The sequence below is a fragment of the Cnephaeus nilssonii genome (assembly GCF_951640355.1).
Source record: "Cnephaeus nilssonii genome assembly, chromosome: 5".
NCBI lineage: Eukaryota > Metazoa > Chordata > Mammalia > Chiroptera > Vespertilionidae > Cnephaeus > Cnephaeus nilssonii.
In genome coordinates this window covers 89,173,727-89,191,100 of record NC_137076.1, presented here as the reverse complement: position 1 = coordinate 89,191,100, position 17,374 = coordinate 89,173,727, and the positions used below count along the sequence as shown (strand labels likewise).

Here is a 17,374-nt window from a genome sequence, read left to right as displayed (position 1 = left end):
GTAGAAATAAAATAGCAAGTGTTTGCTTAGAAAAGCGCCTGATACAGAAAGTGGTCAATAAACAACAGTTCCTAATACTACTACTATTATTACTGTAGCCTGCTGGTTACAACTTCAAGGTTTAGACTAGATGGCTCAGGTTCAAGCCCCAGCTCTATCACTTACTAGCTGTGTAACCTTGGGGGATTTATTAAAATCCTCTAGGCTTTAGTTTCTCATCCATAAAATAATGAAAATTATGCCTCCTTGAGTTGGTTTGGGGAGTAAATTACTTATGAATATAAAAGCACTTAAACCTTGGCTGGCCCATTATGAGCACCCCATGAGTGGCAGCTGTCATTCAGTGTAGCAGTTGTTGCTATAAGGACTCTGCTATGTGCCAGCCTCTGTGTAGGTTACCCAAACTCAGTATCACCACAACCCTACGAAGCAGGGTCATAGCTCCATCTACATTTGGAACTGAAGTATGGGGATTATATTATACTAGAGGCCTGATGCACAAAATTCGTGCAAGAGTAGGCCTTCCTTCCCCCGGCTGCCAGCCCTGGCTTCCCTCCTGCAGCTGGCAGGCACCCAGGCCCGGGCTTCCCTCGCAGCCCTGACTTTGTCCGGAAGGATGTCCAGCCTAATTAGCATATTATGCTTTTATTATTTTAGATTGGTTTGCCTGAAACTGTAGCCTCTAACAGACTGGTTATTCAAATACCTCTGCATCCCACTCTAAAGCCTGAGCTCTTTGCCCAGCTCTTTATGAACTTAGCTTTCTGACTGGCTTCACCCAGCGCCATGGCATTAAGACCAATGCACGCAAGCACTGGCAGAAAGAGAATGACCTTGTCCCAGCTCACCATCGCTCCCTGCCTGGCATGGCCTACCTTCCTGGTTTGCACTAGGGAATCCCTTCTCAGATTTGTGGACTTCCTCTGGGCCCACTGGATTTAGGCTAGGTGAGCTACTCTCGGGGTGAGGGGTTCCCTTCTATGTCTTTGCCCCAGAGTGGGTTGCAGGGAAAGTGATGGCTGAAGCTTCTCTCTTAACCAGCTGGCATCAGACAGCAGAGGTTCTAAAAGTAAAGATTGTGCAAATTTACCCAGGGAGTGTGTTTTTAAAGAGACCTGCTCCTGGTGTCACCTCTAGACTCTTTTATTTAGAAAGTCTTGGGTAAGGCCTGGCATTGGCATTTTCTGTGGGCTTTTTTTGGTCACTGTTGTTGTTTTTCATTGCATTGGCATTTTTAACCTGTACCTCAGTCGATGCTGAAGACAGTGGTCCAAGGACTACACTTTAAGAAATACTAGATGTGCTGGCTCACACATCACCAGAATCACTTGGACAGAAGTTCTGGGTGATTTTTTTTAAACCTTATGGAAATAGGACATACAGAAAGATCCCTGTGTCATAAGTGTACAGCTCAGCAAGTTTTCACAAGCCAAATACACCGGTGTAACCAGAACCTAGATCCAGAGTCAGAACATGACCAGCACAGAAACCTCCCCTGGCCCCTCTTCCAGTTGCTACAGCCATTCTGGGGAGAGACTGAAAATTCAGACTCCCGTGTGCCAGTAGGACCACTGCGCCATATTCTCCGAGGGGAGAGCCTGGCATTCCGTATTTTAAAGGACTCCAGTTGAGGCTGATATTCAGCCAAGTTTTGGAATTCCTGACCTAGATTACCTTCAATATCCCATCCAATAATGAGCTACCACAATGAAATTGCCAGCATCAGGGAGGATTTGACCTACAGTATGATGGCCTCTTAGGATTTTATAATCCCGCATGCCTCAGGCTTTTGGGTTCTTCCTTCTCCTTTTGGCCTTGTTCCCTCTTCAACAATTCCTCTTCCCTAGGTCTCGGGGTCTGTACCACTAACCCTTTCCCCTGACAATGGTAAGCCTATTCACAGGGAATTGATATCTGAACTCAGTTCTGGGGAGGGTGGAGTTTAAAAAGTCTCAGGAGGGCAGTGCTTAAGATTGCACAGCATTTCCCAAAGGGGGTTCCACAGAATGCAGTTTCCAAGGACTATGGATAGGTGGTCCACATAAGAGGGTCCCATGGCCAAATGAGCTTGAGAAATCAAGTGTGGGTGAAAGCTCAGACTCCTTGTGCAACTGCATATTAGCAATTCTGCAGAGTTTGAAGTATGCGGGACTTCACAGAAGTTTTAGCCACACCATCTATCACTTCCTTTATCACAGTGTCTCCTGGCCTCTCAGTGGCATTTCATTGGGGAAGTGCCTACCCAAATGGTTGCACTCCTAATGAGGGAGATCTCTTGAGGGAGAAAAGAAACAAAAACAACCCCCCCAAAAAATATGGTGTTCCTGAAATCACACAGATATGCAAAGTCCTCTCCAATTCTACTTCCTTCTTCCCCCAGTGATATAGAAATGACACAGAAACTATATAGAATAGAAAATTTTATTTCCACATACTTGATTGATTATATTTCCACCTTGATTCCTGCTTTGTTAATGGTTTGAGCTCATAGCTTCTGACCAGGCTGGCACCCAAGGCAAGGGCTCCTGGGGCCAAAGGAGGGTGTGCAGGGTAATGGCCCTTGTCTTGCTGTGTGACCCAGTCTCATTTCTCCATCTATTAAATGAGCAATGACTCTGCTGGCCACCCAAGGGTTGAATGGGACAATCAGTGCCAGGGCTCCATGGGGACCATTTTACAAGGCGGTGGCACCTCTGGTTGCTTTCACAGGTACTGCTGCAAGGTTCAGCGGTCAGAGCTTCGGGCGGTACAGTCTCCCAGAGGCTCAGAACTGGCACATCCGTTTCCGTCTGAAAACACTCCAGTCACAGGCCATTCTCCTGTTTAGCAATGGGACAGTGTACGTCTCCCTGAAGGTAAGGCACTGATGTCACGGGAATGTGCCAGGCTGGGAGGTGGGGGCAGCATGAGCATGGCCAAGAAGGCCAATTTCTGCAAAGAAATCCCTGATTATTGGGTCAGGACACGAGACTTTCTAGTCATGATGGCCAAAGCCACCCCACCTAGATATATGTCCAAATACAACAATAGAGGTCAGGCAGTTCTAGGGGTTAACAGAGAGTCTCTGAAGATAGAAAGAGAGATGGGTGTGGCCACCTGGCCCTGGTGCTTTTATCACTTTTGCTGAGTAATAGAACAGTGTTTACCACTGGGGCGCTCAAGATGACAAACACAGATTACATTACATGGAAGAAAATGAGTTTCCTTGCTAATGGCCTTTCAGTCCTTCCGCTTATGTCATCTAGAAAGTCTCAGTTTACCTTCCTGATTTTAACACCTCTAGCACACATTTCAGTCTCCCACTCTGAAAAAGAGAAACAGACTTGGGCTAGTTAGAATTTAATTCATCTAATAAATATTGACTGAGCATCTGCTATGTGACAGGCTCTGTTCTAGGTGTTTGGGTCTCATCAGCAAATAAGATAAAAAAAAAAACCCTTAGAACTTTCATCCTACAGGGCAGACTGACAATAATCATAATAACTGAAAATTATAGATTTTGTCCAGATGTGATAAGTGCTTTGGGTTAAAGGGAGGGGTGGGGGGTGGGCGAAGGTGAAGGGAAATCGGGAGTATGGGGTGTTGCAATCCTATATAATAAAAGGCTAATATGCAAATTGACTGAACAGCGGAATGACTGGTAGTTACGACACACACTGACCACCAGGGGGCAGACGCTCAACACGGGAGCTGCCCCCTGGTGGTCAGTGCACTCCCTCAGGGGAAGCACTGCTCAGCCAGAAGCTATGCTCACGGCTGGTCAGCACAGTTGCAGTGGCAGGATGTCCCTGTGAGGAGTGGGTCTAAACCATCAGTGGGACATGCCCTGAGGGCTCCCAGACTGTGAGAAGGTGCAGGCTGCACTGAGGGACCCCCCTGAGTGCACGAATTTTGGGCACTGGGCCTCTAGTTTTAAATAAAGTGGTTAGGAAAGGTTTCATTGAGGTGGTAATTGAACAGTAATTTGAAGGTGGGGAGGGAGTTAGCTTAGACAGCTGGGGGAACAGTGTTCTAGGTCGAAGGAATAGTAATTGGCAGGAGATTCCTTACATGCTTAAGGCACAAGCCAGAGGTCTGTACAGCTTGAGGGAAGTGAGCAAATGGGACAGTAGTAGTAGGAGTTGAGGTCAGCGATGTAATGAAATGGGGGCAGATCTATAAAGGTCGCACAGGCCATTTAAGGACTTTGGCTTTTATTCTGAGCAAAATGGAGGGCCTCAGAAGGTTCTGAGCAGAGAATTAACATATGCAGAGAGGATCCTCATGGCTACTGTGCTAAGAATAGACCTTGGAAGGACAAGGCCAGAAGCAGAGAGACCCAGCCAAAGAAGCAATAATTCAGGTGAGAGATGACGGTGGTTCAGATCAGGGCAATGACAGTGGAACTGGGAAGAAGAGGTCAGATTCTGGATAGATTTTGAAGGTAAAGCCAACAGGATTTCCAGATGAATTGAATAAGGGCTGAGAGAGGAAGCAAGGAGTAAGATTTTGGCCTGAGCAACTAGAAGGAATAGAGTTGCTGCCAACAGATCCGGGGAAGAATATTGGTAAAGCAGGTTTGGGGGGAAGATCCAGAGTTCAGTTTTGGACGTGTAAGTTTGAAATGCCTATTAGACCTCCAAGTGGAGCTGGATAAACAAGTCTAGTGTTTGTGAGAAAGGTCTGGACTGGAGATGAAGGTCACTAAGGAGTGTAGATTAAAAAGAGAGTAGACCAGAGACACTCCAACACTGAGGTGTAGGGGGAAGAGGAGGATCCAACAAAGGAGACTGAAAAGGAGCAACCAATGACGGTGAAGGAAAACCAAGACAGTATTGTATCCAGGAAACCAAATGAAGACCATGTATCAAGAAGGAAGGAGTGAGTGATCAGCTGGGTGATACGCTGCTGAGAGGTCAGCTAAGATGGGAAGTGATACTAATCACTGGATTTGGCAACACAGAGGTCACTGAATACCCTGACACCAGTAGTTTCAGTGTTGTCATGGGTGAGGGTGGAATTTTGCTGCAAAAGAGAAGCAAAGAAAAAAAAAAGATAATTGGCAAGAGAAGTGGGTTCAAGCCAACTTTTAAAAAATAATATTAGAGCAATGATTGTTTGTATGACAAGTGGGATGATCCAGCAGAGAATTAACAAAGATCTAAGAAAGAGGAAGGAGAGTCAGTGAAATCTTGTCCTTGAAGAAGTAAGGGAAGGGGGAAATCTAGTACATGAATGGAGAGATTGGCTTTCACCAAAGTGTATCCATGTGATTATGAGTGTCTTCAAATCCCCATCTGATTTGTAGAATAAGAATGAGGCGGGGGGGGGGGGGGAAGAGAGGCATTAGGGATCTGAGGAGAGAGAAGTTGTGAAAACAGGCACATGGGAGAGTAAATGGACTAAGGAAGATAGTACAACTGTTGAGCAGCATGAAGGGCTTATTGGAGACTCATGGTCATGAAATTAAAAGGAGACCAACAAGTAATCCTGTGTGTTTCTCTCCAGCCAAATTCAGCTCCATGATGATCATATAGAATAAGGGAAGAGTTGAGTTTTACCTATTTGTGGGTTTGCCAATCGAGTTCTACAAAGTAAGAGAGGGACAGGACAGCTGGATGAGGAGAGGAATGATGGCTTTGCTGAGGCGACGAGAGACAGTGAAAAGATGGTGGGATCAATGGATTTGTGGTCCGGGGTAAAGTCAAAGGAGTGATTTAAGGACAATGTTTTGAGTTGTACTTATTTTGTCATTCTATTTTTCTATTTACTGTATATAAGTTTCATTTTTAAGTAAGTAATGGTATAGGCAGTGTTGAATCAGGGCAAAAATCAGGAAGGTTGTGTATAAATGGCTAACTCCTGAAAACACTGGGTTGTATCTTTACATTTCACCCAGAAAAAGCACTACCTACCCTACAGTGACCAGAAAAAGATTTGACCACAAATCAATTCACTTCTTAGGATGAGGTGAACTAAAATGTTTTAATCCAGTGGGATTTCAACTTTTTTATTTGGGTATCTTTCACTCTTTTAAAAATGACTGAAGATCCTAAGGAAGTTTTGTTTATATGGGTTATATATAGCTATCAATGTTTCCAGTATTAGAAATTAAAACTGACAAATGTTAAAATATTTGTTAATTCATTTAAAACTAAGGAAGTCACTACATGTTCACATAAAAAACATGTATTTAAAAAATAATTACATTTTCCAAAAAATAAAAAGGAGCAGTGTTTTACAAATCTCTCTGATGTCTGGTTTAGTAGAAGACAGCTGGCTTTTCATATTTACTTCTGCCTTCATCTGTTGTGATAGCACATGTCAGAAATCTTCACTGTATATTTGTGAGAGTAGAAAAGGCAAATAATGTCTTAGGATTATTACGAAAGTAGTTTCCATTTGCAGATCTCCTGAAAAGATATATTGGAGACACTTCAAGAACTGCTGAACTGTTGCATAAGGCAGTGGGAGTGAGAGGGGTTTTGGGTATCCTTGAAGGCCAGTGTACAGGAATGCAGAACACTGGAGAGGCCTGTGAACAAGAATGCAAAAGACAGCAAGGCATCTCTGGGTCTCAGTTCCCTCATCTGTGAAATGGAGATGTTGTCCCTACCCATCCCATCCCATGGAGTACAGTGAGGGAAAAATAAAACCAGAGACAGAAGAGCATTTTGAAGGTTTTTATTTTCTATAAACACAAAACTAAAACTGCCTTAAAAATCACCAGACAGCCCTGGCTGGTTTGGCTTAGCGGATAGAGCGTCGGCCTGCGGACTGAAGGGTCCCAGGTTTGATTCCAGCCGGGGGCACATGCCTGGGTTGCGGGCTCGATCCCCAGTGGGGGGTGTGCAGGAGGCAGCCGATCAGTGATTCTCTCTCATCATTGATGTTTCTATCTCTCTATCCCTCTCCCTTCCTCTCTAAAATATATATAAATCACCAGACACTACCCCTTCCACCCATGAAAATACAACCAACATGCTTTGCCCTGGCAGCCTGTTGCAGGGCTTTCTATAAGGACTCCTTGGCTTTGCTGATGGCCATCTGGGTTTTCTTTGCAGCTGGTCCATGGAGTGCTCCAGCTGGAGTACAGTTGCCCACGTGGTTTCAATGGAACGCTTTCCTCCTGGCCCCATGTGAATGACGGGAAGTGGCACTCAGTTCTGGTGAAGGAGACGGATACTTCCACTCGGCTGTTGGTTGACAGCTCAGGCAATGGCTCCCTTGTGCTCCCAGAGAACTGCTGGGGCCTGAGGCCCAAAAGAGACCTTTTTCTAGGCGGCTTTGTCCTCTCTCACTCTCCCCCAAACGTCTCCCAGGGCTTTGAAGGCTGCCTAGATGAGGTCATGATCAATGGACAGGCACTGGAGCTGATGGCCCATGGCAAGAAGGTGGCAGGCTTGCTGGAGAGCCAGGCCCTCACCCAGTGCTGCGCCCACAGCAAAGACTGCAGCCAGAACCCGTGTCTCAACGGCGGGAGGTGCTCACAGGCCCACGGGACAGGTAAGCACTTTATATTTTCTGGCTTATTCACCAATAGTTAAAACAGGTATTTCCACTAACTTTTTGCTGATTGAGTAGCTAAGGCCCATAAAGACACAGTATCCTGTTCTAACGCACCCACCTATTCAGTAGCAGGGACACAGCTGCAGATCTGAGCACTTACTTCACTTTTTGCTTGGAGCCTTGCAATGTCTTCCCACTGCTGTTCGATAGAGTCCCAATTCCTAATTCCTGCATATGGCTCATACCTCCCATGCCCTGGCCCCTCCCACCTCCTGGCCCTGCAGCTCCCACTCCCCCCTCTTTCAGCAGGCTTGCCCACCCTAGCATCATTTTAATTCCTGGGACTTGCCACACCCTTCACTCTAAGCCTTTACACACATTCTCCTCTGCCTGAAACACCTCCGCTTTGCCCCTCTATCTTCCTGCCTGGCTAATCTTTACTCATCCTCCAAGTCTCAAATGAAATAGTGTCTGCTCTGGGAAACCTCCCCCAACACGTCCCTTCAATAAACTAATTTTTATGATAATTACTATTAGTATTGATCCCAATTTTGCCACTTACTGGCTGTGTGACCATACATTCTCTGTGCCTCACTTCCTCACCTGCCACCCACTTGTACCTTCCCCTGATGAGGAGGATAACAGAAACCAATCTTGGAATTGTCGTGAGGATCAAATAAAGTTCGTCCACGAAGATTCTTACTTAGAATGAGTGTTGTCTGGGTAAATGAGGAGGACATGCAGTATTCTTGAGATGCTCACTCTCTGCAGGACTGTAAGCTGTTTGAGGGCCAGGATCAAGTCTCCTTGACCAGCAGGGCATCAGTAATCAAGATGGTGTTTGGCCCTCAGTAAACAAATGTGCACACAGGTGCCTGCAGACATGCTGGGGCCTCCCCTCGTCCCAGAGGGCCTCTCCGCCTGGCGGCCTGGCTGCCAGGCCAGTGCACGCTCTCACCTCCCTGCTCTTCCTCCCAGGCTATTTCTGCGAGTGTCTCCCACAGTTCTCTGGGAAACACTGTGAACAGAGAAAGGAGAACTGCACTTTGGCACCCTGCCAGGAGAACGGAAACTGCAGCTCCTCCCCCGAAGGAGCCTACCCTCACACGGGAGGCAGGTGAGCACGGGAGAGGCACCTGCCATTGGCTCCTCACCCTGGATTTGGCACCATTAGGGAATGAGCTCTGCTCTCTGAACTCTAGGGAGGCTGATGGGAGGCAAGGGGCTGAGTGCTCCAGGACCTGGCTTCTCCCTCCAACCACCTGCAGCAGAGCCTCTGGGAGAGGGAGGTACTTGTTAATGTTTCCCAAGTCCTATTCTGAACCTGCTGAATCAGACTCCCCAGGCTGGGGCCCAGGAACCTGCACTTCTAAACCAGCTCCTCAGGTGGCTGTGATCTCTGATAAAGTCTGGAAATACACGGAGTGGCCAGATTATTATGATCTCTGAACGCATAATGATCTGGCCACTCAGTGTATATCCTATGTAATAAAAGGCTAATATGCAAATTGTCCCCTCGACCAGGAGTTCGACCAGCAGGCAGGCAGGCTGGCCATCCACCCATGTGCCCTCCCCCTGGCCAGGCTGGCCGGACCCCACCCATGCACGAATTCATGCACCGGGCCTCTAATAATATATATATATATATATATATATATATATATATATATATATATATATATACACACACACACACACACACATATACTGAGTGGCCAGATTATTATGCGTTCAGAGATCATAATAATCTGGCCACTCAGTGTAGCTCAAGCTCTTAGTCTTTTGCTCTGAACTATGACTTCCCAGAAGCGATCTGGAGACAATGACCACTTGGTAGAGGCACTGCTGTGATCTTGAACCCCAATGCCAGCCACCTATACCTCGTATTATGCTGGCTTGGGGGAGTAGGTAGAGGGGTTACAAGAGAAGGTGAATCAGCTAAGAATCCTAGAGGTCAGAGGCTTTGGCAATCTGGTTTATGGCTTCCCAATTTTTGAGCCTTTAAAAAATCATGAGTGAGACTGATGAAAAAATGTACATTCCTAGACCAATTAAATCGAAATCTCCAAGGAATGAAGCCTGGGATTCTACTTTTTTTTTTTTTTACAAACTCTCAAGGGAGCCCTTGCTGTCAGCCTGTGCATAAGGGAGCCACTCATTTTACAGATGGGGAAACTGAGGCCCAGAGAAGGAAAGGGCTTACCCAAGATCACCCTGTGTGTTTATGACCCAAGTCCTCTTTCTTGGCAACTGGCATTTCCGACCCCACTTCACTCACTGCTCTGCAGTACACAATGCTCTCCAGCCGGCAGATGTGTTGGGAGGACACTCCCTGGCTGACAGTGTTGTTTGCATTTTAACAGAGGAACTTGGGGAAGACAACATTAAACCCAAAAGGGTAGTTTCAGGTACTGGGGGATGTTCGGGACCAAGTGGAATGGAGGGAGCCTTTCCCAATATCCCTTCAAAAGTGGACAAAGCCGGCCATAGAAGTCTCCTAAGAGCCTTCCACCATGGAACACGAAGCTGCAGGTGACCTGAGAGGTCGTACAGTCCCAGGTGCTCTCTCTGAGAAGCCACCCAGTGTGAGGTCTGTGCAGAGCCACGCTGGGTCCCCGTGACCTGCTGGTGATGCCCGGCTGGCATTGCTGAGTGACTGCTGACTTGTATTTGGGACCCTGACATTATTGCTGGAGGACAGCTAGGTATGTTGGCTGCCTCTATCGCCATATATTCGGACCTCATTGGTGGAGAGCATATCCAATGTCGAGATCTCGTGGGTAAAAATAATGGACGTGCTCAGAGTCCAGATCCAGCCGGTCATAAATGAGGGTGTAGCTGAGTCCTACGTGTTACTGCTAGAGGGTGGAAAGTTCTGAAGTTGATTTGTTGGTATGTTTGATAATTATCTTTTAAAAAAATATATTTTAAAATTGATTTTTAGATAGAGTGAAAGGGAGAGGAAGAGAGAGAGAGAGAGAGAGAGAGAGAGAGAGAGACATTGCTGACAGATAAACATCGATTGGCTGCCTTCTGTACAGACCCACCGGTAATTGAGCCTTGCAACCAGGTATGTGTCCTGACCAGGAATCGAACCAGCGACCTCTTCGAGCATGGGTCGACACTCAACCACTGAGCAACACTGGCCAGGCTCTTCTTTTTTTTTTTGGTGGAAATTTGGAGAGGACAGGCTTGAGTGCAGGGGTCTCCATCCATTGATCTTTGTAAGAAGGGAGAGGGAAAGGGCAGTAGAGTGGCTCAGCCCCTACCTACGTTTCTGTCTCTGCAGGTGTGAACAGAAGGTGAGGGCCTGCTCAGAAGGACAATGCCTAGTCACCCCTGAGATCAAAAGTGGGGACTGGGGGCAGCAGGAGCTTCTGATCATCGTAGGGGCCCTATTGGTCATTATTGCTAGCACCATTGGGCTTCTCTTCTACTGCCGCCGTCGGAAGTCTCACAAGCCCGTGGCCATGGAAGACCCAGACCTTCTGGCCAGGAGTGTTGGTGTTGACACCCAAGCCATGCCTGCCATCGAGCTCAACCCCCTGAGCACCAACTCCTGCAACAACTTGAACCAACTAGAGCCCAGCAAGACCTCAGGTCCAAATGAATTCAGCACTTTTGGACCCAGCTCTAAGCAGCAGCCAATAGTCTGCAGCGTGCCTCCCAGACTCCCACCAGCTGCAGTCCCTCCCCGCTCTGACAACGAGTCCATCATTAAGAGGACCTGGTCAGGCGAGGAGATGGGTCAGTATAGCCAGAGCCCTTAGCCTTGGGGACTGGTGGAATGGAGGAGTAGACCTAAGCACTTCACTACCTCAGGCACAGGGGTTTGGGCCACCATTCAATCCATGCTCTAGGAATGGGGTGTGTTCAAGGTCTCAGTGAACTAATGGACGGGAACAGAAGCCAGGTCTCTGGACTCAGAGCCCATGGCTCATTCTGCTGCATCATGATCCACTCCTCTAAATTCCAAGACACTCCATAGGCTCAATGTCCATGGCAGAAACCTATAGACTCCGGAAAGGAGTGGGGAGGGTCCCTGGGTGAAAGGGGGCTTCTGCACATCGGTGCTCTTCTGGGAAGCGAGAGAAGCAGTAGTCCAGCCTTCTGATTGCCTAATCTTAGGCCAGACCTCGCTGGCTGTGGGGCGCCATCTTTACCCCTTCCTTATTTTTTACTCAAAAGGAGGCGAATATGTAAGCACTTTCTATTTCCTGGCTTATTCACCAATAGTTAAAACAGGTATTTTCACTAACTTTTTGCCAATTGAGTAGCTAGGGCCCATAAAGGTACAGTTCTAATGCACACAACTATTCAGTAGCAGGGACACAGCTAGGACCAAAGATACCTGGTCTCCAGTCTTCCAAGACACATCTCATTTAACCACCCTCTGTGATATATGCCTCACATGTACTCCGAACTAGGTGTCTGTTTCCTTCAATTAAGGAGACGAAACCCACCAGTAAGACTTGGGAGGGAGCTGCTGCCTCTAGCACTGGGGGTGGGCTGCACGGAGCCATCCATATTCTTCCCTTTTACACTGACCCTTCGAACAGTGGCTCAGATTTGCAAAATGGGCGACTTTGGGTTAAGCCTCTGGCCTTAAACTTGGCCCCATTGGATTCTAGATATCAACCTAAGCTGCAAGAGACAACATGTAGATGGGCCACATATCCACCAACTCCTCGGGCTGTCTCCACCACATGCTAAGTTATAAGCAGTAGCTGTCAGGCCAGCTGGAACCTTCACCAGGGAAATTCACTCTCGCTTACTGTTCTCTTACAGCGTATCCAGGCGGAGCCACGGTCTGGCCCCCTACTTACTCCAGGAAGGAACACTGGGAATACCCCAACTCCGAAGTGACCCCGGGCCCTCTGCCACCGTCACCTCAGCACCACCAGAACCCAGCTGTGATGCAGGAGCCCAATGGCCTCTATGGGGGTTTCCCCTTCCCACTGGAGCTGGAAAACAAGCGGGCACCCCTCCCACCCCGCTATAGCAACCAGAACCTGGAAGATCTGATGCCCCCGCGGGCCCCCAGTCCCCGGGAGCGCCTGCTGGCCCCCTGTCTCAATGAGTACACAGCCATCAGTTACTACCATTCGCAGCTCCGGCAGGGAGGGGGAGGGCCCTGCCTGGCAGAGGGGGGCTACAAGGGGGTGAGGATGCGCCTCAGCCGCGCCGGGCCCTCTTATGCCGACTGTGAGGTGGTGGGTGGGCTTCCCGCAGGCCGGGGCCAGCCCGAGGCACCCCCCAACTATGAGGGCTCTGACATGGTAGAGAGTGATTATGGGAGCTGTGAGGAGGTCATGTTCTAGCTGTCCTCAGAGGAAGGCAGGTGGGAGGCCAAGGACTTGGCACCTTCTTCCTGTCTTATAGAGAGTGAGTACAGTGTGGCTGGGAAAGTGGGAGGGAAGCCCCCATACCCATTCCAGGCTGCCATACATTGAAATGTGCTCTTCCAGACCCCCAGCTAGTCCCTGAGGATGGAGGGAAGCTGAGGGTAGGACTCCAAAAACAGCACTAGGGCCCCAGCAGAAAGGGGATGCACAGGACAGCTACGCTGGAGAACCAGGAGAAGCCTCCTGAGATGGGCAAGAGGCAGGCAGTCTCTGATCTGCCGCCTCTCAGCGCCCAGGGAGGCAGGGCCTGAACTACTGGGTCAGCCCTGTTGGGGCACATCCTTACACCTGCCCACAGCTCCATTCTGGAGGCAGAGGCAGGCTCATGCCCCACAGGCTACCACGACACCCACTAGAGAGACAAGGTCCCAGGGTCACTGACCCTGGAGGGCCACAGGGTGTCCTCCTAGGGGCTGACAGGTGAGCAGCAGGCGAGCAGTTACCAAAAGTCACCTAGGCACCCTGCCTCATGCGTATGTCCACTGCAGCATCTGCTCCGTGTCGGGTGCTGTGCGAGGCATCGGGGATAAGATGGTGAATGAGGGCAACAAGGGTAGCTGAGGAGCATCACTTTGGCCTCAGTCTCCTGGAGGTCCCACTCCTCTAATCCAGATTCCAACTAGGCAACTTGCTCCACCTCTTTAAGTCACGTGACTTTCTACCAGCCAGGGCCAGTCAGGATTCCTGCAGCCCTGGACCTTCTTTGTTAAAGAATTCAGACCTCATGGAACTCTGGGTTCTTCATCCCAAGTTTCTCAAGCACTTTGGGCCAAAGGCAGGAAGGCTATCATTCATCATTTTAAAACATGTTAGGCACTTTTCAACCTTGCTGTCTGGATGAGGGATTTTTCTTTCAGAGGCACAAGGAACTCAGAATGTCCATTCAGGGGAGGGTGGAGGCAGGGAGCCAGAAAGCAGGACACCCTGCCCTTGTCCCGCCATCTCAGAAGCCTGCCAATCTAAGTGTTACCTGCAGTGACTCAACCCTATGCATGGAGGGTCAATGTGGGCACGTGTCTACACATGTGGGCACTCGTGTATAGTACGTTTGTACACATGTGTAGAGTGTATGTAGCCAGGAGTGGCAGCGACCAGAGAATTCTGGTGGCCTTGCTATTCCGCCCACCCCCCGTCCCTTTCTCGGGTCCACTACTTTTTCATGTGTTGTTTCTGGAGACAAAAGTCAAAAGGAAGAGCAACAGAGACTCTCACCCCCAGAGTTGCTGCTTACAGCGAGACGGAGGCTGTGGGGGTGAGGGCGTGTTTGTGTGAGTGGTTCGCGACTGTGTGTGCGACTGTGAGTGTGAATGACGGTATGCATGGCCTTTTTTTTTTTTTTAACAATAAAGTATCTTTTTTACTGTTATTTTCTGTGTCACAAGAGTCTACAGGTGCTTCCAAGCTGAGCTTCACAGAATTTGGGAGCTGGAAGGGACCCTAGAAGTCATCAAACACCATGATTCCCAAATCTAGCAAAATGGCCAAAATAAAGATCCCTGAGCCCTACCTCAGACCTGCAAAATCAGAACCTCTGGGGGATGGGGCCCAGGACAATACTTGGGGGGAAAATGGCTCCAATGCTGAATCAATGGTCCACAGCGGACAAGTTCACTAACCAGCGGGTTAGTGAAAGGACAGGACCGGGCTTCAGGACTGCCGACCCAGCCAGCACCCTCTGCACCACACGGCACTGGTTGGGGAGAGGGGCTTACTGTCCTAGGTCTTGGGAAGCCAGGCACGGCCTGTCCCTCCTTTTCCCCCAGCTGAGTCAGCCTGTGGCCACTGAGGCCCACTGGACGTGAATGTCACCAGGCGACCATGGTCCACACAAGCCTTGCAGGTAACACTGAGACTGGAAAGCCCAGTCCCTGTCCTCAGGCTCCCTCTGCAGACTGTGGCTCTGGGGTCAGACAGTTCCAAACCTGTTCTGCCATATACTAACGGGCAGGTATGACTTGCCTCTCGTTTTTCAGTAAAACTAAGATAATAAAAAATAGCTGCATCATAATACTATACTGAGGAATAAAAGTAAAAAGCTTATAGCTGCATAAACAATAAATGGTGTTTATTATGCTAAGATATAATACCAAGTAATATACAAGTAGAAGCAACTTCTCAGAACTGTGCAGGAAATCACAAATAATCTAGTCCAGTGTTGCCTAAACTGTTGTGCTTACCACTTTGATGATTTTTGCCCTGATAGAATACCACCAGTACTATTATTTACTTAGTATTTTTCTTTTAGATTTAGATTTTTAAATTTTTTACTCACTTTAAAACGATAATAGCCATAAGCTAAAGGATTTGAAAGTTACTATTTCTACCAGCACACATGAAAATTCATAACGATTCAGATTTTTTAAAAATGATCGTCCAGGGAGCCCCTGAATCATCTTTGGGAAACACTGATCTCGTCCATCTCCATTCCCAATATTCCTCTCCCCACGGCCCACAGAGGAGGAGGTGCTTGTCTGAGGTCTCACAGCTAGAACTTCATAGGGATGAGACCCACTTTCAGGTCCAACACCCAACCCGAGACCTCCATACAAACCACTCGCTCAGCCTCTGTCCACCCAGCCCACCTCTCCATGAACCAGGCCCCTCCTTCCCTTTAGCCTCTGGAGCTTGCACCTTCATGGGTCAGCCACCAGAGGGCTCTCTAAAATGGAGACCTAGCCCAACAGGTTGTGGAAGACCCAAAGATTTTCAGGGAAATCCTCCCAGTCAGGCCACTGGGTTCCAAACGCCCCGAGAATGACAGCACATAACAGTGGCAGAGAAAAACTGCCACCCAGGTCTCCTGACTTCCAGGCTGGGTGATTTTGTAGTTCACCATGTTCATCCTCACTACCACCACTGACTGACACTGGCTACATGTCAGGCCCCGTGCAAGCACTTGGCACATCTTGTCTTATTTAATCCTAACAAAAAAACTCCATGAGGTAAGTGCAGTCATCTCCATTTTACAGATGGAGGTGCAGAGCACGCAAAAATTCAATAGCTTATAACTTAGGTTGGTAACTTAAAGTGAGGCCACCCAGTTGATGAGAACAGGGCCAGGATTCAATTCAGGGCTGCCTGACTCCAGACCCATGCCTTACATTTGGGTTCATAAAACAAATGATAAATATAGGACATCGAAGGATTGAGGAATAGAAGCAAGAAGGACTGAGAGGGCTTAGTCCAATGGTCCAACGGAGTGCAGAGGCCAAGAACGTCACTATAATTCTAGGTGGTATTAACCAGTGTCTGGATTTGGGAAGGTGGAGTCTGCTCAAACCTGGGGCTCAACCCTAGGCCACTCCTATAATCCTGGTTCAGTTCTGAGGCTGGACCTTAAGAGGGCAGCCAGGAAGATGTAGGGGTGGGGGCAGGACTTATAACCAAGTCCTGTGAAGAAGGGCAGCTGGAATTCACCAGGACAGACAGCAAAGGGACATAAGACTGCTCCTGAAGGTGACAGTGGAGTGAGGGTGGGACAGCACAACAGTGCCATCACATAGGGTTTCTCAAGGCCTTGTACAGAGGCAAATGTATCTTCCAGAAACCGGAGCAGTGCTGGAGGGAGACACGTGAGGTCATGTGAGGTTGTGGTGGGGAGACAAGCCATGGCTAGAACCTCAAAAAATGAGTATCTGGGGCACAAGAAGGGCAGAGACAAGGCCCTGGGAAAGTGTTATACTTAACAGTGTTCCTTGAGGGCTCTGCTTTTTGAACAAATCTAATTCAGTAGCCAACAAAGATCAGTTTTCAGATCCTCTAAGGGTCAGTGAGCTGGTCTTGTTTTTCTTCTTAAATGTGACAAAAAGCGAAGGAAAGTCATTTCTTCCACTGTGTTGAAATCAGTCCCCCAACTTCAAGAAAATTGGGTGTTACCTCTCATATTAGTCAAGGTTCTTCAGAGAAACAGAGCCAGTAACCTGAAGAGAGAGAGAGAGAGAGAGAGAGAGAGAGAGAGAGAGAGAGAGAGAGAGAGAGAGAGATTCCAAGGAATTGACTTATGTGATTGTTGAGGCTCCTAAGTCAAAAATTCATAGGGTAGGCTAGCAAGTTGGAAACTCTTGGGCAAAAACTGATGCTGTAGTCTTGAAGCAAATTTCTTCTTCCTCAGTGAAACCTCAGTTTTGCTCTAAATGTCCTTCAACTGATTAAAGGAGGCCCACCCACATTTTGAGGATAATCTCTTCTTTAAAGGTTACTGATTGTAGATTTTAGCCACATCTACAAAATACCTTCACAGAAACACCTAGGTTAGTGTTTGAATGAATAACTGCATTATTCAACACTATAGCCTAGCCACACTGATGCATGAAACTAAAACCCCTGGTATATGTGATCCTCTGATAGGCACAGGAGGGTTGAGAATTCCTACTCAAGTTTTCAGGCGAAGCAGGAGCAGACAGGAAGGGCAGGACTGTCTAATAGAAAAATCACTTCCTGGCCCCTTTTTGGGAAACTCTCAATTCCATAGATGGTTCTAT

At 48.1% G+C, this 17,374-nt stretch overlaps 1 protein-coding gene across 2 annotated transcripts in view; it reads left to right on the top strand.

Moving 5' to 3' along the window:
• The window catches only part of FAT2 (FAT atypical cadherin 2), a 71,585-nt gene extending 56,125 nt beyond the window's left edge, over window positions 1-15,460 (top strand). The window contains exons 20-24 of one of the 2 annotated variants that reach the window (XM_079770967.1): window positions 2,710-2,855; window positions 7,044-7,485; window positions 8,467-8,605; window positions 10,778-11,088; window positions 12,277-15,460. In XM_079770967.1, the coding sequence (XP_079627093.1) occupies window positions 2,710-2,855; window positions 7,044-7,485; window positions 8,467-8,605; window positions 10,778-11,088; window positions 12,277-12,809 (1,571 nt within the window). In that variant the 3' untranslated portion in view covers window positions 12,810-15,460. Of the gene's footprint in view, window positions 1-2,709; window positions 2,856-7,043; window positions 7,486-8,466; window positions 8,606-10,777; window positions 11,236-12,276 lie in introns of both variants that reach the window. The other variant, XM_079770966.1, reaches the window with a different exon arrangement.
• The last annotated feature ends 1,914 nt before the right edge of the window (window positions 15,461-17,374 follow it).